Below are 21,441 nucleotides of genomic sequence, written 5' to 3'. Positions count from 1 at the left end.
GAGTAACTACCTCTCCCAAGAGGGCGAAAAAGCGCGGGAAAAACTCGTGGCCGCCATGGCTATTTCCGTTTGCTTCGATTGCTTTAAGGGAACAGAAAGCTTGGAGAAATATGGGATGAACCGTATGCTCAATCGACACCTAGCTAGTTGTCTTGTTGATTCAATCAAAGAGGTGCGTCCCTTGGCTTCAATTCCAAGGACACCACTAGGACACCATAGACGCTACGTTGCTATCAATTTATACTTCAGGTCCGGCACCATTTTGATTCGAACGCCTTGTACAACTTGGAAAAGGTCTTTTCTAGTGGAACCATCCGGGAGTTTGACTCCACCTTCACCGCACCTCTATTCGGCTATTCAGATGTCAAGGATTACTACACCAATGCAACTATTGCCGGAAAGATTCACAAAATTAGGATTCCATATTTGGCCTTGAACGCGGAAGACGATCCCTTTCAAGTAAGCAAAATAAGAGATGACACTCACTTACATCGTTTTTTGAATTCGAATCACACTAAATCTGTCTAATTTGTAGCCTGGCGATAGCTTGCCGTACGAGGAAGTCGCGCGGTCAGATTATGCATCCATGCTATCAACGAAATACGGCGGACACATCGGATTTATGGAGGGATTCTTTCCGTCCCGATATCACTTCTCAGACCGAGTATTCCAACAGTATGCAGGAGCTGTGTTTCACCATTTGGACGAGTTCCGGAGTTTGAATCAGAAAGAATAAGCCCGAAGAGTCCGTTGAAGTACCAACCTTTACCTTAAGAGCACAAATCACAACCTAGCCAGCATACTATCCGGACTCTCGGCAGTTCAACATGCATAACTGTTTATTACTCACACAACTTGAGGATGTTAGATATTTTTTGGGAGTTGCAATCAGTGCCACTGACAACAATTGGATCCCTGTAAATATGAAACACACCCAACATTGTCAGATTTGCCAAATTCAGAAATAAAACACATATTTAATAGTTGACAATGACAGGTTCGACCGCGCTCAAAATTACAGATCTACCAGTTTAGAGGCTCTTGAAGTGAGCAGTAATTTGCTCGCCTTTGTACCTTTCCTTCTTTGACTTCCCGATTTATGACCAAGTCAGACAACTCAAGGCTGCAAACAAAACAGGGTTGAATTCTCAAAACTTAGGACCCACCTTCCAACATATTGCCCTACTTAAAGTATCTTGATCACACAGCCATGAATTCATTATCCGAGTCAGTGTTCATTGCCCGAGAAATACTGGAAGAAATCATCAGTTCAGTGGGTCCTAGTCAACCATATGAACACGACGTGCCCGAGCCCTTTGACGAAGACGACGATGCCTTCCATCCGTCCAATGGAGGATCCTCGCCGGATTACTATTATCCCCAGTCCATACCCCAATCTCGATTCTTGGCTCCGGGAAAAGGAGATCGCGATTCGGGCTACGCTTCGAGCCTCTTCAGTACCAGTAGTCGTGGTTGGTCTTCTCGATCTAGTTCCGAATCTGCCACTTCCCCTGTCAGCGTCAGCTCCGAAACTTCTCTCTTGACTAGTTTATGTCGGGAATGGACTTTGGAAGACCCTAGGATCCTGGATAACTTTCGCACCAATTATGGCTTGGTGGATCTCGACCGTTTGTACCCTTGCAAACCTGAAGAACCCTGTCTGTTGGATAAGATCCTCATGGCTGATCAAGCCCTGATCCAAAAGCGTGCCGCTCTCTGGCGCAAGTCCATGGCCTTCAATCTCAAGTGCGGAAAGTGAGACCTTGAAATGAAGGATGATGAGAGACTGAAAACCACGTTTCTACAGAGAGAAGCGAATCCGGCTAGTGGATTTAGTGATGAAGATGTTGATTGTTTGACCCCGCTTGACCAAGAAATTCTAGTTTATCTGTGTCTTTGGGCTGTGACTGACTCGACAATGTCGAATTTCGAAGTCGCAGGCCTCTTATGTACATGATGCGTCTGCTCTTTAGTTGCAACAGCAAGTATTTGTGAAAGTACTTGGAGAAGACCTATCAGAGACTTCTTATACATGTAATAATAAACCCGATGCTACTACTTTAGTATAATCTGTGACTGGATAACGAAAGAAATAAACAATCGTCAGACCTGATTCAAAAAAGTTAATTAATTCCGTCTATTTACGAAATTGATCTACCAGAAAGTGTCTGAATATTAACAAATTTTGGGCGGAAATTGCAACCTTCTTCTTGCAAATGTACTTGCCCGTTCCACTTAAGAGTACAACTTTTAGTCAAGGTCCAAGGTCGATAAAACGTTCTTTGACCTGATCAAACGACGCTTTCGGAGAACTTGATTAGGATGGAACGGAAAATCATCTTCAATAAAATCAAACTCTTGCAAGATTTGGGAAGGAAGTAGCGCGGACGATTGAATGTAGTAGAACGTTAACAATGAAAAAGAATGAAACCAAGTGGGTATTCACAGAATACGGTTTTAGGGGAACATGACTGCGGTCGCTCATCCAAGGGATATGGACGCCGCGCCAGTATGATGCTATTCTTTTTCGTTGTTGGGGCAATTGTTAAGTTCAGGCTAAGAGTCTTTTGCAAAAAACGTCTGGTGCATTTACCTTTAATTGACCATTTTCCATTCCAGGTTGGATCACTTTTTTTTATTTGCACCAGAGGCTGCGTTGTGGCGACTATGCTAAACTTCAATTAATATTAGTTTCATTACGCCTTCTTAACAATGATAGGCATTATTGCCAGTACATCAGAGTTAGTTTAGGGGATGAAAGCGAATCCGTTGCAGTCTTGCCGAATTTCAGTAGATACAAATGACATGGAGCCACTAGCATGGCTCTTTACAACGCTTATCATCCCTAATTGACTTTTTCAGCCTTCGACACTTTCTCATAATAGGCGACGAAATACAAATTTTCGAATCACTTCAATTATATTTCAGGCATATTTGAAGAAATATAAAACCATCCAGCCCAAGACGCCTGTCCAGTTTAAGCATCGGCGATGGTGACCTCGACCTCTACCCCGGGTTCAATGGAGATGGACGTGATCTGCTTCACGATCTCGGAGGGCGATTGCAAGTCAATCACACGCTTGTGGATTCGCATCTGGAATCGATCCCAGGTCTTGGAACCTTCTCCGCAAGGGGTCTTACGGGTGGTGATCCTCAAGATCTTGGTGGGCATACGCACCGGTCCCTTGACCTTCAAGTCCTTGTCCTTGGCGCCACGGATTAGATCGTGACAGACCTTCTCCAATGACTTAACATTGCGGGAGGTCAAAGTGATCCGGATCCGATGGATAGGAGAATCCTCGGCCGCGGCCTTACCATCCTTGTATCCAGACTGAAATCAACGGTAAATGATGGCTCGAATGTGAGTCGAATGTGTCGGCGGGGATCTTACCATGATGGAGGGGAGTAGGGAAGTGAATCTCTTCTGATCGAGTTTAAATCGGGAGAATTTTCCGATTCAGCGCTGAATCAGAAGACCGTGTTCCGTCCAAAGTTAACAGGAAAAGGAAAGAAGCAGGCACGTTTGGAAGCTCGACTAATTATAGTATTGACGGCTCCTAGAATATTACTGAGCACCTTGAATTCAAAGCCATTGAGTGGAATGAAACTTTCTAAAAACAATTTTTGGCATTTATTGATGTACTATGGGCTTGTTTTATTACGCCAGTTTTACGTTTTAGACAATAATTGCCATTGTTCAAATATTAATCAAATATTAATCCTCGATAAATAGTCACGCTGAACTTTGATAAACATGGACAGATTTTTGAAGAAATGTTTGGACCATGAGGAAACAGCCTCTCTCGTTTGTTGGGAAGAAGATACAAAGCCATTTTTTTTATTTTTCACACTCATTATGAGATGATCTCGATCAATCATTATCAGATTGATCGTCAAATTCCATTTCAGATTTTCTGTATATGCCGCATGTACAAGACTAGTTTGATCAAAACAGAAAAAATGTAAACAGAATATAGCAAGGTAGACAGAACTTCATGTTAAAAAAATATCGCTTATGCAAAGTGAACAATCATTCTACTACTTGATTTCAATGATCTTGAAATTAATATGTTTATCATTATTAGGTAGCTAACCATTTGCTGGCAGCTGCCAATTTCTTATAATCTTAACATCAGAGCCCCGCAGGATAGGGAAAATTGCAACCGATAGTGCCTGGCGTTGGGTTAGGTTATCTTCTGCCATCTTCGTCAAAAGAGACGGAAGAACAACTGCCAACAAAAGGTTAGCATTAAGGACCAGAAGAACAATTCAAATAGATAGGCAAGGCAATTGTTTTGGAATCCTTATCCATAAAATTATTGCAGATGCCTAACTCAATCTCCATGCTCCGAGACACTTGTCTTCTTCCAATATATTCGGCAACATTTGAGTGACTACCTTTAAGCGATTGGGTAGCGTATATTTGTTCATTATGAGCACTAGATGCGTTGTTACAAGTTAACTTTAAATATATTATTTGGGGGGCTTCATGTATTCCTTGGATCTTCTTCGGGCCAATAACTCCTTATGCTCCTCCCTTAGTCGTTCATAGTATTCAATCGTGTTGGGCGTTAGATCTTCGGAGGAGGGTAGAGGACGATCCATGTTCATGGTCCACAACCAATCCGGATATTCTTCTCGAGGTTTCAAGGGCACTTCTTCGCCGTCAATCTTGTAATTGAGTCCGCAGCAATGACTGACCAATTTCTTCGTATCCTTTTCAACTGGGAAAACCTAACGACGTGAGTAGTAAGAAACCATATACTTCCAATCCTTCCATTGCTTTGCGGTATTTCATCTACCTTAATTTTCTCCATTGCCGCTCCTTTTCCACCTCCACCTTTTTTAATGGCCATTCCCCGAATGACCGTGAAAGGTGACACAAGACCTCGCAAAGGAGAACATATCCCAACTTTACCCATCACGAACCCGTGCATGGCGAATCCAATTGCGAGATCAATTTTTCGATATGTTTAAGAAAACAAACTTTGGTTGGGCAAGCCAGGAAAAACGGGCGGTATTAACGACGATCAGAACCACTCAACCTACAACCAGTTTATTTCTGACATTTTTTGGGATAAATTAGGCCAAAATTAGTAACTGATGCAACAAAACTTTGTGAGCTTGCCATCAATTTCCTTACGGGTTTAAATATGCGGTATTTTTTTCGTTTTTATTTACATGAATTGAAATTTATTATTAGAGGGTCATCAAACACCAAACCTATCTAAAATAATGTTTCATAGAGTTACAAGAGAGAAGTTTCAAAGGCCAGGCAGCTGTCTCTTTTGATCTCGAAACTACGTTTCATCAAATTAAAATACTGACACCAAATCGTTGGCTAGTATTGAAATCCTCACCCATTTTGACAAAAGTTTTGTTTTTGGGTAGTACTGTCTACTGGATTTGCTTTGATTTCTAGATACTTCCATTTACAGTTGAAAGTTGTTTGAAATTGTTCAAGCATCTATTTCTTGGGGGAAATTATTCATAAAGATCATGTTGATAACTCCCAAGTACCAAGTACAAAAATTGTCAGACAAAACATCAAATAATAACCCAGAGATTTGACAATCTTTTCAGGTGGTTCAATTGTTGATTTGTAAAGAACAATTCCAAAGAAATAAACTTGCATTCCACTAATAACATTCATTATTTAACTACAAAGTGTGCCCCTGAAGTCAGGTAATACATTTGACCTTACCATAGCGCTAGTGTGTTAATTTAATGGTTACGTCTTGAAATTTATGCAACGATTAAAAGACGCAACTGACGTAATCGTTTAAAATCATGTAAATCAACCTCTAAATTTCCAGAAAAAGGTATTATGATTGTTCGATGCACAATTGAACTGACAACGAATTTTTTTAATTCACTGACTGATATTTGTTTTAATTGCTGAGAATCTGTTTTGCGACTCTTGGAAGTTCTGCAGATACAAGGATGTTGTATAATCGTATATTTGTATCAGATTACGCCACTTTATAACCCATAGTTTTGGGTCAGGTGTGGATGCAGGCTTCAAAAGCTTAACTCTTCCAATCAAAATGAGGTACCCCGACGTGAAAATGAGGTACCCCGACGTGGTTTCATGAACGCAAATTTTGAAATGCGACTACTAAATTTTACCCAGTCGCATTTCAAAATGTGCGTTCACGAAACTATCTGATACTCCCAGTAGGTGCCACTGGTTATAAATTGCATCTCAAAATATGCGCTCACAAAACCACGTGGGGGTACCCCATTGCTCTGGCCCAAACCTTACAGCTCTAGCCAACTCTGTGAATTTGGCTGAATCTAGTACAGTGTTTACTAGAGGTGCTAGTGTTTACCAACCAACTAAAGCACACGTGAATGAAATCAAAGACAGGGGCATGGCCAACGACGACGACCCTCCGCCCGTCGATATGGTGATCAATGGCGACCAAGTGGAGGTCAAGATCAATACGACCGGCGAAGATGTGTACATCTATCCAGATTATCTGTTACCCAATATCAAGCATGAACCTCAGGCGAGCAACGGAAACGGAGCCTCGCAAAATTCGACCCGAGGGGGCAAAGGCCGCAACAAGAAACGACCTCCGCCCCTCAAGTTCGAGCGCTCTTCTCGCGTCTGTCCCATTCTGATCAATGTCCTACCCGATCAACCTTGGCCCCAATGTGATTTTCCTAACTGCGCTTACATCCATGATGTAGCTAAATATCTCGAGGGCAAGCTGCCCGACTTAGAAGGGCCGTGTCCGAATTTTAGTCAATTCGGTCGATGTCCTCGGGGTGTAACCTGTCGATTTGCCCGACAGCACATTGAGGTCACAGAAGGCCAGGGGGTCAGGGCCAAGGAGGACAAGGAGCTTATTCGAAAATGGGAGGGTATTCGAATAGAAAGCAACCATTTGCCGAAAGATCTTCAAACCCGATTACGAAAGAAGGACTACGATTTCAAGGTCTGTGATAAATTGGTAGATGATACCTTTAATGCGCGAGCTGAACGAAAAGAAGAGGTTGACAATGCCACCGAGGATCCTCCATCCAAGAAAGTGAAGGTGGAAGAAGGCTTGACCGTGGCAATTCCGGAAAAAAAGAAAATTGATTGGACCAACAAGCTCTATTTGGCTCCATTAACCACGGTGGGTAATCTACCTTTTAGGCGAATATGTAAGAAGTTTGGGGCCGATATCACGTGCGGAGAAATGGCCATGGGTCTGCCGTTGCTTCAAGGGCATCAACCTGAATGGGCTCTTCTTCAACGACATCACACGGAAGATCTCTTTGGGATTCAACTCTGCGGATCTTCCCCGCAACAAATGGCTCGAGTGGCGCATTTGGTCGAAGAACACGTGGATTGCGACTTTGTGGACATCAATTTGGGCTGCCCGATCGATTTGGTTTACAAAAAAGGCTGGGGCTCCGGTCTGATGGGCCGTAAAAAGCCATTAGAGGTCATGATCCGCGCCATGACCCAGATTCTCACGCGGCCTCTAACCGTCAAAATGCGAACCGGTATTTATATGGACAAGAAGATCGCTCACACCCTCATTCCGGCCGTTAGAGATTGGGGCGCCCAGATGATCACCCTTCATGGACGTTCCAGAGAGCAAAGATACACCAAAGAGGCAGATTGGGAGTACATCAAGGAGTGCCGTGAAGCCGCTCAGCCCATGCCGCTTTTTGGGAATGGCGATGTTCTCAGTTACGAAGACTACATCTCGCGCAAGACTCTCTCGAGCACGGATGGGATCATGATCGCCCGCGGAGCCTTGATCCGGCCGTGGGTGTTCAAGGAAATCAAGGAAAATCGTCATTGGGACATTTCGGCCAGTGAACGATTGGACATGATTAAGGACTACGTTCAGTATGGATTAGAGCATTGGGGCTCGGATGATAAAGGACTCGAAACGACGCGCCGATTTTTGCTCGAATGGCTGTCCTTTCTGCACCGCTACGTTCCACATGGGATTCTGGAGCATCCACCCCAAAAGATCAACCAGAGGATCCCAAATTACCGAGGTAGAAACGAAATGGAATCTCTGTTGTCTAGTCCCAATTGTGCGGATTGGATCAAGATTACGGAGATGTTTTTGGGCAAAGTTCCGGATAACTTTGATTTTGTTCCAAAGCACAAAGCTAACTCGTACAAGTGAAATGTAAAGAATCTAACATATGAGTGTCCGTCTCAAGGCCCTTTTGCTCATTTCCTCTGAAATTACCTTGATATACATGGAAATAAATAGATCATTTGTTATCGCCATACTTTGTTAGAAGCTTTTCAAATTCGAGGCGAGAAGGGTAATGACAAAAACTTATTTGTCGAAAAGATAAGTTTGGTTGATGAATCGAAATAGGACACAAAAAGAAAATCTGCCTCTTCATTAGCCAAAGGCGTTGTTGTTTTTGTACAAAACCATCACTATCTTCTACATGTGTCATAATGATTGTGTGTTGGCTTGATACAGAATCAAGCACTGACTAATATTGATCTTTCAGATGATAATGAGCTAGGTTGTGTCTGTTCCGTTCACCCACGCCCAGTTTAATCTTAATCAAAGTGAAACCTCCTGGTAAATTAGACACTTTTTTACTGACTAAAGCCATGTAATGTAAAATGATATTTTATTGTCATTTATCTCAATTTTATACTTTGCTTGGTGATTAACCAATATAACCAAGCCATTTGCAAACTTAATTGCATCATATCTTTGCTAAGCCAAAAGAGACTTGAAGAATAATAGTTAATGACGTTCAGGGAATAATGGAACATGTGATTTATTTGCTTATTTGATTTTTCCTTGTCCGATAACCGTTGACGAGAGAGAACAGTTTCATTTAATGTGACCATTCTGGTCAGACCAAACCAGTGATGGGAAAAATCGAGATTGATCGAATTTCTGCCACTTTCTGACACAAATGGCTGAAAATGGCAGAAAGTGGCAGAAAGTGGCAAAAAATGGCAGAAATTGCTGGAAGGTGGTCAAAAATGGCCGCCGGTGTTTAGAATGGCCGATCTTGATTCTGAAAGATGTCAAAGACAAGAAGGATTGTATGGGTTGGATAAGTTTTTCAAGTGTCCTTTGCAACAAAGCATATTGATATAGCATTGGCTGAAATGCAAAATGTTCCTCAAATATTGATATTTATACTGTTTGATGGTTGATTGAATTTATAACAGTATCCATAGACCACTTGCAGTATCCAAGGCCTAGCCACAACACTTACACTTTTTTACACTCATGAAAATGGTTATTGAATACGATATAACTTTTTTAAATGCAATTGTCGTCATTTTGACTTTAAAAAGTTTAGGTCAAATGGCATCCCTGACTCCAATCGATTGCAGTGGCAAAATTCAAACTCAATCACATACCAATGACGTTTAGCGGTTGTATCTCACATTTGATGCAAAAACCCATCCCAACGTGTCAAAACTACATACAGGTAAGTTTAAAAAATTAACGGAAGTGATCGTAAATACTGGAACAAGATGATTTAGAATAATACAAAGAATTCTATTTTCTGCCAGTTTTTGCCACTTATTTTGTACCAATTTCTGCCATTTTCTGCCACCAATTTCTGCCAGGTGGTAGAAAATGGCTTTTAATAATTTCTCATCCCTGGACCAAACAGTGGTAAAGTCTACTTTCAATTCAGGACGTTCTTCTATTCATCATTTTTCATCACCAAAAGAAAATAATTGTTTTATGTTCACCTTGATATCCGCCAATGTCACGTTCACAAAGTTCCTCAAACGATGCCTGTGCGTGCACAACATTGTCACTTTTTGAATGCGAAGCAGCCCACAGGTTGGTTAGGTCGGTGTTCAACAGCTTTGGAAATCTGACCTTTCCGGAGATGATGTCTGTAATCACGTTATTCTTCAAGGTCAAGGACTTACCAACACCTTATTGTCTTGGCCAGAAACCCCATCGGAATATTAGCCGTCAGGCACCTTTGTCCTGCTCCCAGCCAATTTCCATCAACGGCGGGTGGTGACATTGGACGTGTTCACTCTGGACCAACAACTACTTTCCAATAAAAAGGAATTTGATGTCCTCCCTGTCCTAACATACTTATTTCCTGCCTGCTCCTTCACTCTTCACTTTTTTCAGGTACACTGAAAAAGTTCTAGTCACACTGACAGGGATATCAAACTCTAGTTAATTATTTTATTGCTCTGGTCATTTTGGCATTTTTAAACACACTTTTATACATATTTCAATAAATGTGTATAGTGCTGAAACAGCTGATGTGATATACTTTTACTTGTTTTCACGCGATGACATGATCAAGAGTCAGACTAGAGATATTCAAAAGACTTGATTTTTTTTTTTGTAGACTTCAGTATTTAACAGGAAATATGCAGCAGTGCTTCTTGATAAAACTTGTTTCTTATCAAGCAGTTTAGATATCTAATAAGTAGGAGTCGTAAAGATGATTTTTTTTGGCTAAATTGAGTTCTCAACTATTTTGGTCATTTTTGGGCCAAAAACCATGTCATGAGTTTTAACCAAAAAATAACCTAAAACCGCTTATTTTGGGGGAAATTGAAGATTTTTGCTCATATTTAAGGGAAATTGAGGAGAAATACTGGATGGGTGGGTGTAAAAGAATTTGGGGCAATGTTTGTCCTCGCTCAAAGATTTGGTTAACATTGAACCTGAAGCTTTTGTTGAGAGGAAGTGTTGAGCACATACAATAGTGTCATGCTGCAAATGATCTAGTTTTAATCTAAATGCCTGCTGAAGACCCGCAAGAGGCCCAGGCCAGAGAAGTGGGTGAACCTTCTGTGACCAAAATTGCCAACGCTAATAGCTCTAGTAAACACTGTACTAGATTCAGCCAAATTCACAGAGTTGGCTAGAGCTGTACGGTTTGGGCAAGAGCAATGGGGTACTCCCACGTGGTTTTGTGAGCGCATATTTTGAGATGCGATTTGTACCCAGTTGCACCTACTGCGAGTATCAGATAGTTTCGTGAACGCACATTTTGAAATGCGACTGGGTAAAATTTAGTAGTCGCATTTCAAAATTTGCGTTCACGAAACCACGTGGGGGTACCCCATTGTTATTGAAATTGATGCTAATTATGCAAATTCCAATTTCATTTCGTGTTTGGCCACAAATTAAAGGCAAGTTCAGTGAGGCCCTCATCATAGAGGTCATATCTTATGGGCACAAGTCCTTTCCTTCCAATATGTCCCTTACTGATATTTCTGAAGGAACCAAACTAAAAGAGCATCTGTATCAAAGGAACTGGTATCATAAGTAGCCCTTTTTCTCCGTGTGGTTCGAGCATGCACGCTCAAAGATAGATTAAGTTTCTGGTACGTGGTTGCATTCACCATCAGTTTTCTTGCTCTCAGAGGTCTTGGAAGACCTTGTGTGGAGGAGCGGAGGACGGAGCCCAAGAATGGCGCCTTTTTCCTTCAGCGTTATTGTAAGAGATCGTTTCCGTTGGAAAACTGGAACCACAGGCAATTGGAGTCCCACAACGACTACTACTCAACCCTATTCTAAGGTCGTCCGTCTATGATCATCAAGTCTTCTGGCCTGCCTTCACGTCTCGTTTCTTAGATCATTTCACGAATACGGCCTTGTTCCAAAGCACCAACAGTCCGTCATTTTCTGCCGCCCCGGCCTTTTCCCCCCTAATCAAGGGCCTCTCTATCCCACTACATGCAGTACACACATATCTAGCCGAAAGTCGAAAAGTTGGATAGGGAGGAAGAGGAGGAACTGAAGAAGCCAAAGGAGGTAGAAGTGTGGTGGCGGTGGTGAAGGAGAACAGGAGCGAAGAGCGAAGACGGAGAACGGCCTTTACGGTGGGCCGTAGGCCTGACGTCTTATGGGACGGTGATTCGCTAGGAATCTGCTCTTTTCCTTCAGGCTTCTTAGCCGAGTGGAACGAACGCTTGGAAATCAACGCCGTTCGGGTCAGGCCTGGTAAGAGGCGATTCTCCAGCAGGTTTCCCCATCGCATCTTGAGCCTTTCTTGGGCCCGAGCAGGAAGGTAAGTCCTATTCAAGTCCCTATCGTTTGAGTCTTAGCCCAAACTAGTTTAGAAACAATCATCCCGTCAACCCTTTGTTTCCCTGGCTAGCCGAAGCTCGGGAGAAATGGATGTCATCAGGCCTGTTGATGAGCGTGGACACTTGGGTTTTGGCGATAGATATCGATATAATCACCAATAAGAGTGGTGCTTGATGGGCTAGTGGCGCGTTGGGAGAAGGAGTCAGAGCCTGAGAAGGAGGATGTGTTCATCTGTAACATGGGGATACACATACTCGGTGAGCATTGGTACAAGATCATGTTGCGACAGATCAGCAGGTCGACATTGAGTTGTCCTCGAACTGGCCAAGGGCAGAAGTGCTCCAGAGGTTAGCGTCAACAACTCTGCTGCTTCTCCTCTGCCTTGCCTTCAATCGGGTAGGAAGCAGACCACAGAAGAGCCTCTTCCCCATCCCTGCGTTGCCCGAACCCGCCTCCTGTCCCTTAAAAGCCTCCTCCTCCACTTCCTTCCCTTCCCTTCCTCCTAGATCCTCTCCCCCACCTTGTTGTCCAGTCAGAAAATACCGCACTTCTCTTTGTGGTGCGAACAAACGGAGGGCGGCGGTCCCTGTTCTGGGTGAGTCCGTGCTGGGGATCGATTTGCTCCCCGTTCTTTGGCCAAAGTCTCATGACGGCGGCGGCGCCTGGCCAGGGCCCATGGACCCAGCACCTTTGAAAGCTAGTATCACCTCCTCTTGCTCGATCCTGCTCCAACACCACCACCACCACCAAGAGCACCAACCTCATCACTGCCACCACCACCACCAACAGCACCAGCACCACTATTGGGTTCCGAACAGTGGATAGAGCAACGAGTTCGGTTCGCGCACGTCCGTTCGTTCCTCGGTTCGATCGTTCGTCCGTCCGTTTGTTCGTTCGTTCATTCGGTCCTTGGATAGATGGAAGATGGAAAATGGAGAGGAGTATGTGGACTTGGTGAGGAACGGACCCACGGACCCACGAAAAGAACGCTATCTCGGACCGACGACGGACCGACGGACTGACTCTCAGTTTTGAGCGTCCGTCTGTGTCCATGGCTTTTCGGTCGGTCGTCGACGAGCGACTCGTCTGAATCTCCCGCAGCCGATCCATCCGAACAGGAGGAAGAACAACGATGGTGAGGATGACGTGAAGGAGGAGGAGGACAAGGAGGAAGACGAGGAGGAGAAGGGCAACAGCCACCACGAGAAGGAAAGAAACGAGTAATCGAGGTGTGTTGTAAAGTCAAAGTGTCTGGTTGTCGTTTTCCGTTCATTCATCGATCACGGATTGGACTCAGCCCGAATGATGGCATCCCACTAGCCAATCTTCACGACGTAAAGGGCACCCCAGAGGTGAGCCCATCAATCGAAAGGGCCCATCTATTTCATGTGTACGTCATGTTAGATATTGGCGGACGGAGGTGTTTTGTCGGAAAATCCGGTGCTCTCCCCCGTGTCCCTGTTGTACCTCTCTCACTCTTGCCTCCTTCTTCTCCTTCCCCTGGCCCTTTGGGGCAGTATTCGCACTAGTTGTGGGAGTAGTAGCACTACCACTAGCACTACTAGCAGTAGCAATTGTAGTCGACGTCGTCGCTCTTGAGCCTGTGAATGCTATCCATGTTGCAGCTAGTGAGCTCGTCTTCTCGTAGTCTTCTTTCTCCAGCTGGACTCGGCCTACACACAAATCGGGAAGAGGAGTTGATCGCGTTCTTCCACACTCCATGTTCTCATTCCTCTCATTGCAGCGAGCAGTGTCTCCCGTGTTACCGCTGGTGGATCGACTGGATTGGTCCGTGCGGGGTGGCGCTTCGAGTACTTCCACCACCTCCACCTCCACCACCACTACTTCGATACCACCACTACTCAACTAGCCAACGACAACGATTCACAACTCACGACTTACGACTCACTCGTCGTTCGTTTATACCCCATGTTCGACCCTCCGTCCGTCCGTCCGTCCGTTCGTCCATCCGTTCGTCGGTACATACGTACGTCCTTAGTGCATGCGCTCTATGTATTGATGGCTAACAAATCCACGCAGAGAGAGCCTATGTAGACGAGTCGTACACACCAAAAATACGGACACCAGAACAGAAGAGATATACAAATCCCGTCGACGAGGAGTGCTGCCAGACCATATTTCTTGGGGACTCCTCACTCGTCCGCAGCATATCGTGTCAAGCGATTGGAACATCATCCGGAAACAACAACACGGAGACTAGCCCTAATCAGCGGGTTTGGCCATTGGACACGGGCCTTCTGGTGAACACGGCTGCTCATTGACAGACGGACGGTTAGGCCAGCTCCCATGGAACCTCTCAGAGCGCCACCTGCTCTCCCTGTGGCTCGAAAAAGTAGTCCGAGTATGGAGGAGGACCGATCCCAAGCCATGCTTCCCAATCGTCCCTTGGGCGAGACGGAACTGAACCGGGCGGCTCCCCCGGCCGAGGATCTATCGGGCCTGGTGGCCAAGAAGACTTTCCCCACGCCGTTGAAGATCCCTCGTCCTTTGTTGCCGGGATTAGGCTATCATTCCATTCAAAGCCCGATGAATGCTCCGGCCCATCCGAATGTCACGCACATGTTGGACACGTCGCCCGCGAACAACTTGGAGGATTTGAATCGAACGACTCCGGTTCAAGTGCCGTCCCAGGCCACCAATGGCACAGCCAATGAAGCCGGGGAAGAGGAGGAGGATGTGGAGGAAGAGGAGGACGATGAGGAAGAAGAGGAAGAGATCGACGATGACGAGGACGCCAATCAGGTCGGAGTCCCGTTAGATCCGGCCACCATCCAGGCCATGGATGTGAGGCTCGAGGCCGAGGCCCTACTTAATGCCTTGGAACTGGATGATCCCAATGCGGACATGAAGCCTGTGTCAGATTCCAAACTGGAACGGGCCCTGGTTGGCCAGGAGCCGACCACCCGGAATCTCATCATGGCCGCCATTGGCGTCATGAAGAATCGCAAAGCCCGTCCGGATACCAAGCGGATCTGCAACTGGATCCACCGACGCTACGGACAGCCGTACATGTCCATCTATGAAGAACTCGAACGGCTCGTCAAGATTGGAGAGCTGGCACGTGTGGACTATAAGGGAAGCGCTTCCTATCGGATCGTTGATATGAATGCCAAGACGAGCAAACGTAGGAAACGCACCCCCAAAGCCACTAAAACGACCCAAAGCGGAGCTCAGGCAGTCTCAGGTAAAGTAAAGCATCGTTACCCCCCTTTGGGTACTCATTGATCCCAATAACAGGCCTAATGCTTCCGCAATCCCATCCAGTGCTCTTGGCCTTCATGTTAACCAATCTTTTCAGGATTGACTAGTCCCGGGGGAATCCCCCCACCACTCAATGGTGCCTCTCCATGCTCATCCTCATCTAGTTCTTCCATTGGCTCGTTCCCGACCAGTGGAACAACCTCCACCTCCAATGCATCATCGGCGGGACCTCCCAAGATCCTGGCCCCCAATCTGTTCTCCTCTCTGACTCCACACCAGAATTTCCTGGGTAACAACACCACCTCCACCAGCGCCGGCGTCCTCCCTGGAGCAACCCCTTCCAATGCAGGCGTGATGGGTCCCTCTCTCTGCATGTTACCGCCGCCGCCGCCACCTCCTCCAACAGCGCCCTCTACGTCCGTACCGACTTGTGTGAGCGTGGGCATGACCTCCAGCATGTTGCCTTCTACTCCGTTCAGCTCTTCGCAGCCGACGACAACTTCGAGTACGAGCTCGGTGACAAAGGCAGCTGAAGAGGCGACTGCCAACAGAGCTGGGAACGCAGGGAACCGTGGACAAAACTCCATCAGTCTGCGAACCTTGGTCCATGATTTCTTGGGGAACGACGTCAAAGACTCGTACCAGGTGAACTTCACCAGTGCATTCATTCGCAAAGCTGTGCAGAACTCCCAAAGGAACTTTAACAAACTGTCTGTGTTGGCCAATCTAGACATGCTACTGCAACAGGAGTTGGACGTGGGAAACTTCACCAAGATTGCTCCGAGTACCTATGTTTTGGCACCATTGGTGGGAAGTCCAGTGGGGACGATTCAGCAATATCCATTGCCCACCCAACCTGAAAAGATTGACCCTTCGGCCATGTTCCTATCGCCAACAAAGCCAGCATGCATTCCTCAAAATCTTTCCGATAAGAGCGATGAGCAACGCAAGAACGATTTGATTCAAGAGACCTTGTCGAAACTCACGTCCGGCAAGGACTCGTCTAAAGGCAAGTCTCCTGGAAGACGCCCAAGTCTCAATCCACCCATCAAGGAACCCGTGTACTTGACTTTGCGAGAAAAACGCCTGGCCGGGATGGCTGCCCGAAAGAACGCTGCCATTCAAGGTGAGAAATTGTCAAACTTGAACAAGATCACACCTCTGCCGGAAGTGTCGTCGGGCCCAGTGAAAGCGGGTAGCAAACCAGGTCGTAAACCAGGCCGTGTGAAAAAAGGAGACAAAAGACTGCAACAAGCCAAATTGAAAAGTCTAAATATGACAGGGTCCGAGGATCCGAGTGCGCCTCCGGCCAAGAAGCGCAAGAAACAGCGAGATGCGTGGAAAATCAAGCAAGATGATGTCGGCTCGAAAGCCTTCGAGATCCCTGATGAGGACGGGAAAGGACCCAATTCACCGGATGTCTCCGGATCTGCCAATCCTTCAAGACCGGGTAGCCTAAGAAAAAAGGTACGCGTGATGTCAAACATGAGTGATGAAGCATAGGCTCATTTTAATGATAAGTAGTAGTTTATTCCATATTTTGTCATTTATTGTAGAAATCTCGCAAGATTTTCGATCCGGCCGATCATGAGCAACCCTCCAGGAAACGCAAGTTTTCTACCCTGCAAGACCGTGATACTGTGTTGGAAGATGATACACACGTGGTCCCTCAGGAACCTTTTGTGGCTCCATCGCCAGTAGATATCATTCCCAATGAACCTTCCAAGGTGAAAGAGGAGGTCCAAGAGACTTGCTACCTCTGCAAGGGAACCAGTGCAAAGAATAAACGCGGCACGCCAGAAGCTCTGCTTCATTGCCGCGATTGCACGACAATTGGTAAGCTTCATTCGTCGCTCTCAATCACACTTGTGCGTTACTGCTGCTAACTATGACTATTCCTCCTGTGCTTTCTAGTTCACCCAAGTTGCATGGACTACACAGAAAACCTCACCAAGACCATTTTGGCGAGCAGTTGGCAATGCATCAATTGCAAGACATGCTCGATTTGCGAGGACGCCAGTGAGGACGAATCGATGTTGTTTTGTGATTCTTGTGATTTGGGTTTTCACATGCCCTGCCTTCGCCCACCTATGACGAGCAAACCCTCGGGCAAATGGGACTGTTATAAATGTCAACCAAGACGTGAGGATGTGATTGAGATGCCTCCACCTCCAACTACGGGTACTCTAAGAATGAGGAGATCTCACAGCACAAACAGCAACTCTTCGGATCAAGGTGAGAAAATAAGAAAGCTAGTTTGATACTAAATCTTCTCTTTTCTTTGTAATCCTTGCAATTCCTGATTTGGCTTGTTTTGCCACGGCGAAGATAACAAGCGAATCAACGTACGATGAAATTGTGTTGCAATCCGTTTCCAACTGACGCACCTCAAAAACTGTCGCAATAACTCTTGAGTTTACACGAAATTTATACAATTTCAAAACAATCTGCAGACTTCAATAATCCAAGTAACTTCCGGTAATAGTGCATTTTCTTGCGATGAATATTCTGGCACTAGTAAATATCTAGTTTGACGTTAAAGGTGTGCTTTACCGAAAACTTATCGTGTCCTATAAATCAAACAGTACTTCTGACAAGGAAGACTTATTGGGAAATCTTAACGTTACATTCAGATTTGGCTCATATTCCGTCGTCTGGAATTGTCAACGGACATCGTCGGAGAGGCCCGAAATCCAGCCATGATGGTACCAACGGCTTTACGAACCATTTAGACGGGGAGACTGCCAAACTTTTGCCCCTCCTCCCACCCCATTTGCATCCGAGTAAAGGCTTGGTTCCGTGTAATTGGGAAGACTTCCCCGTGGACCCCCAGATTCCGGATGTGGGTGAATGGAATTGTCAGAAAATCGAGGATTTCTTCTTGAAGCAGGGATTTCCCTCAACTCACGCATCTGTGTTCGTTCGCGAGGTCTGTTTGAAGCATTTCATTCAAAAGTTAGTCACTTGTGGGATATATCAATAACGGGGCATTGGTTCATTTGTATTCCAGGAGATTGATGGTCGATCTTTGTTGCTACTCAATCGGCAGGATTGTTTGAACAGTTTGGGCCTGAAAATGGGCCCGGCCCTGAAGCTATTCCACCAAATCAAGAAGCTTCAAACGCGAAGAAACTTTCCTCACTAAATCACATTATTTGTAACTGAGGAAGGCATGCTCAGCAGGAAAGCCTCGTGCAAACCCATTGGTTTTGCATTACATACTATAACTTTAGAAGTATACACATATTTTTCAGTGACTTATTGATCTTATTTTTTATCAAACATGAAGAGACAACATCCAGACATATTTCGGACAGTATCTCTTATTTGGAGCTCGTACTTTGTTATTCATATCTTGGTTAGGACACTAATCAGGGTGAAAGTGATAGGGGAGTACTGAAATGAACCCACTGAATAGCACAAGTAGCAAAATAGCACAAGTCGGGTTATCTTTGAAAACTTGATTTAACCTTCACTTGGGTCATCTTATAGATCAAAAGGCCCACCCTTTTATGGTAGCAGTTGCGTGGCTCCCTAGGCTATCGAGATGGGGTGGAATCCCATGCCTTTTTGATCTATGAATATTTTGGCTTGCCAGGAAAATGTATTTTGTTACCAACAATTCAATATAACCCATATGTACGTATTTATGATCTAACCAATGTAAATAAAAATCAACTTGATGGACCGAAGTACCACATGGTTGAAATCTTCTTAAGCACCTTGCTCCCAAGATTAGTGCAGGAACGGTAGAAGTGCCAATATTGAACCATTTCTTGTATTTTTTCATTGGTTTAACTTTATTAGCAAACAAATCGTAATGGCTTAGGCGCCAATAGTCTCTTGGATCCAATCCACGAAATAAGAGACTTCCGTGTTAACTCCTGGATATCCTGCCTCAGCACATCCCTTGCCCCAACTCACGACACCAACTTGAACGTTGGATCCAGAAATAACGTAAGGTCCACCACTATCACCTTGACAAGCGTCGAAACCGCCCTCCTCAAGATATCCAGCACAAATCATGCTATCGATGACCTCTCCGCCAAATCCGCTGTAAGCTTCCTTACAGACATCATCGGCCACAACGGGCACGTCCACTTTCATCAGAGTTGTTGCGGGGAACAAGCCACCCTCCTGCAATGGAATAACAATTGGCTTGCCGACTGTACCAGACAATTATTAATCATCACGGGCTCTCTCTTACGATCTTGACCCCAAAGCCAGTGACGGTGAGCATGGTTCCATTGTCAGTTTGCTGCAAAGGTTCCGGCAAAGCTACCGGAGCAACAAACTCGTCAAAGGTGAAAGACGCGGCCAATTCCAAGAGACAGATATCGTTGGCGTATCCGGAGCTACTGTAGTCGGGATGTCTGTGAATGGCCTCCACTTCGATATGTTGCTCGGTACCTTCATCGGAAAGAGTGTCCACATCTCCTGAAGTGACGTGGAACAACGAGGGAAACCCGGAACAACAATGAGCAGCCGTGATGATCCACTTCTCATTCATGATGGAACCTCCACAAATGTGCAAAAGTTGGGTGTCAGCAAATTCCCGAATGGATACCTGCCATGGAAACTCGCCCAAAGTAGCTTCTTCCCCGCCCACAATACGATTCAAGCCCAAGGGGAACATCAGGGATTGGGTGTTAGGAACTAGTTCAGAAAATGGGATAGTTACATTGAGCTCATGGATCTGAATCGATTTTAGGTGATCTCACCCCTTGCCGCTGCGGCCAAACCGACACTCACTAAGACGAGAAACAACTTCATTGTGCACTCTTTTACAAGTCCAATAAGACTCAGTTGAAATGATTGGAAATGTAGCTTTTAAACCTGAAAACAATCTTTATCTAAGGGTCGATGATGTGGGCCAGGGTGTTGACTTAATCTTCAAACGCATTGCACTATTGATTGTATAAACATTATATTCGAACGGATATGTAAAGTTGTACAATCATGATGTACTAACCCTAACAAATTACTCATGGTTGATTTTTTGTATCGATTATCATGGAAACACCCTTAGGAACGAGGTCTTTACACTATATTGAATTTGTTTACAAAACAATTTGTACCATTAATTACTTTTCCAGGCGTACAAGCATCAGAATTGGCAATTTTGCGAAAAATGCAATTGGAAGGCCAATTCAACTCGTGATCACGAGTTTTTCTGCCTAAAAATCTGATTGTAGTTATGGTTGCCGGATACCCTGTTTCAAATCCGGTGCGTCTTTCTGAGGTTGCGAGAGTGGGATGATGACTAAAACCAGTTTTGTTTGCGACCGATTCCGCCATTTTGAGTATTAAGCCATCAACGCCCTACTCTATACACATTTCTGTTATTCCCATTTGGTCCAAACTACCTGATAAAGCCTTGTTTTTTCAATATATGATTGAACTCTATCGGTGCTGGTTCATGGGGTGGTAACAGTAGTACATAGTGGTTTCATCCGAACTCTTGCTTTCATTTGTAACCAGGAGCGAGTTTGATGGAATTGGAAATAAAAGGAACGCCTGATGTCATCTGGGTTTGTAAACATACAGTATATCAGGCTAGTTGATGACATAGGAATGAGTGTACGATAAGTGGGTAAATAAGCTAAATACATTTCTTTCAAATGCATTTGAAGTAATGCAGAGAGATATGTATTTATTGACTTACTCAGAACGCTTTCATAATGAGTTTTCTGGTTATTTGACAAGAATCTGACCGCTTTCTGAATTCGTTCTAATTGGTTAGAATAATGAATTCAGTATACCAGCAAGATTGCCAAATCGAAGGTGGATCTTTTTAACGGTAAATTCAACCGCCACAAAATTCACCAGATGGCCAATAGGTTTTGGCACTATGGCAAAAATAATCCACTTTTACTTCAAACATTTACGCTTTTTGTTTGGAACTTCGGTTGCTACGATCTGGGACGAGAGCCATGCCCGTCCAGCGATGCCAGCCATCACATCGTTCAATTTTTTTTCCGATAAAAGCTAAAAATGAAATGATGTTTTACTCTGCCCCAGATTGGTTCTCTATCTGTGAGTGCGGATTGAACCAGTAATACCGAACTGGGGACTTCTCTCATGACAAGAATATGTACTAGCCATTACGCAACGTCTCAGCTTTTATTCAATTTTTTGTGTGCCCGATGATTGTGAAAATATTTTTCTCCTTTTCGATTCATTCATGCAAAATCCA

At 44.8% G+C, this 21,441-nt stretch overlaps 6 protein-coding genes across 6 annotated transcripts in view; 3 read left to right on the top strand and 3 right to left on the bottom strand.

The window, feature by feature from the left end:
* LOC131889230 (phospholipase ABHD3-like) overlaps positions 1 to 2,113 on the top strand; it is a gene marked incomplete in the record, with an annotated part of 2,844 nt that extends 731 nt beyond the window's left edge. Inside the window, 3 exon segments of the mRNA XM_059238291.1 lie at positions 5 to 172; positions 250 to 459; positions 536 to 2,113. Coding sequence (XP_059094274.1) covers positions 5 to 172; positions 250 to 459; positions 536 to 736 — 579 coding nt within the window.
* A 787-nt stretch (positions 2,114 to 2,900) lies between these two features.
* LOC131889234 (small ribosomal subunit protein uS10-like) lies at positions 2,901 to 3,550 on the bottom strand. Its single transcript, XM_059238298.1, has 2 exons — positions 3,392 to 3,550; positions 2,901 to 3,331 (listed from the first exon to the last, which is right to left on the bottom strand). The coding sequence occupies exons 1-2, from the start codon at positions 3,392 to 3,394 to the stop codon at positions 2,978 to 2,980; spliced, it is 357 nt and encodes a 118-aa protein (XP_059094281.1). The 5' UTR covers positions 3,395 to 3,550; the 3' UTR covers positions 2,901 to 2,977.
* Positions 3,551 to 4,399: 849 nt separating this feature from the next.
* Positions 4,400 to 5,008, bottom strand: LOC131889233 (large ribosomal subunit protein mL54-like). The gene is made up of 2 exons (XM_059238297.1): positions 4,803 to 5,008; positions 4,400 to 4,734 (listed from the first exon to the last, which is right to left on the bottom strand). The coding sequence occupies exons 1-2, from the start codon at positions 4,935 to 4,937 to the stop codon at positions 4,474 to 4,476; spliced, it is 396 nt and encodes a 131-aa protein (XP_059094280.1). The 5' UTR covers positions 4,938 to 5,008; the 3' UTR covers positions 4,400 to 4,473.
* Positions 5,009 to 6,224: 1,216 nt separating this feature from the next.
* On the top strand, positions 6,225 to 8,250 carry LOC131889229 (tRNA-dihydrouridine(47) synthase [NAD(P)(+)]-like). Its single transcript, XM_059238290.1, has one exon. The coding sequence runs from the start codon at positions 6,375 to 6,377 to the stop codon at positions 8,139 to 8,141; it is 1,767 nt and encodes a 588-aa protein (XP_059094273.1). The 5' UTR covers positions 6,225 to 6,374; the 3' UTR covers positions 8,142 to 8,250.
* Positions 8,251 to 13,767: 5,517 nt separating this feature from the next.
* Positions 13,768 to 18,502, top strand: LOC131889228 (uncharacterized). The gene is made up of 6 exons (XM_059238289.1): positions 13,768 to 15,228; positions 15,343 to 16,712; positions 16,802 to 17,081; positions 17,160 to 17,480; positions 17,879 to 18,174; positions 18,256 to 18,502. Exons 1-6 carry the CDS (start codon positions 14,331 to 14,333, stop codon positions 18,388 to 18,390), a joined length of 3,300 nt encoding a protein of 1,099 aa, XP_059094272.1. The 5' UTR covers positions 13,768 to 14,330; the 3' UTR covers positions 18,391 to 18,502.
* Positions 18,503 to 19,007: 505 nt separating this feature from the next.
* Positions 19,008 to 20,127, bottom strand: LOC131889232 (trypsin-1-like). Its single transcript, XM_059238295.1, has 3 exons — positions 19,967 to 20,127; positions 19,453 to 19,901; positions 19,008 to 19,382 (listed from the first exon to the last, which is right to left on the bottom strand). Exons 1-3 carry the CDS (start codon positions 20,016 to 20,018, stop codon positions 19,071 to 19,073), a joined length of 813 nt encoding a protein of 270 aa, XP_059094278.1. The 5' UTR covers positions 20,019 to 20,127; the 3' UTR covers positions 19,008 to 19,070.
* Positions 20,128 to 21,441: the final 1,314 nt, after the last annotated feature.

The sequence above is a fragment of the Tigriopus californicus genome, chromosome 10 (genome assembly GCF_007210705.1).
Source record: "Tigriopus californicus strain San Diego chromosome 10, Tcal_SD_v2.1, whole genome shotgun sequence".
NCBI classification, from domain to species: domain Eukaryota; kingdom Metazoa; phylum Arthropoda; class Copepoda; order Harpacticoida; family Harpacticidae; genus Tigriopus; species Tigriopus californicus.
Note: the sequence above shows the minus strand (reverse complement) of the source record. Positions and strands in the feature narration are given on the sequence as shown.

Coding starts and splice junctions, on each gene's coding strand:
- LOC131889228 (XM_059238289.1), top strand. CDS start 14,331: ATGGAACCTCTCAGAGCGCCACCTGCTCTCCCTGTGGCTCGAAAAAGT. Junction 17,082..17,159: donor CCGCGATTGCACGACAATTG/GTAAGCTTCATT, acceptor TGTGCTTTCTAG/TTCACCCAAGTTGCATGGAC. Junction 18,175..18,255: donor CATCTGTGTTCGTTCGCGAG/GTCTGTTTGAAG, acceptor TTTGTATTCCAG/GAGATTGATGGTCGATCTTT.
- LOC131889233 (XM_059238297.1), bottom strand. CDS start 4,937: ATGCACGGGTTCGTGATGGGTAAAGTTGGGATATGTTCTCCTTTGCGA. Junction 4,735..4,802: donor CGGCAATGGAGAAAATTAAG/GTAGATGAAATA, acceptor TCACGTCGTTAG/GTTTTCCCAGTTGAAAAGGA.
- LOC131889232 (XM_059238295.1), bottom strand. CDS start 20,018: ATGAAGTTGTTTCTCGTCTTAGTGAGTGTCGGTTTGGCCGCAGCGGCA. Junction 19,902..19,966: donor TTTGGCCGCAGCGGCAAGGG/GTGAGATCACCT, acceptor TTTCTGAACTAG/TTCCTAACACCCAATCCCTG. Junction 19,383..19,452: donor CTGGCTTTGGGGTCAAGATC/GTAAGAGAGAGC, acceptor ATTCCATTGCAG/GAGGGTGGCTTGTTCCCCGC.
- LOC131889229 (XM_059238290.1), top strand. CDS start 6,375: ATGGCCAACGACGACGACCCTCCGCCCGTCGATATGGTGATCAATGGC.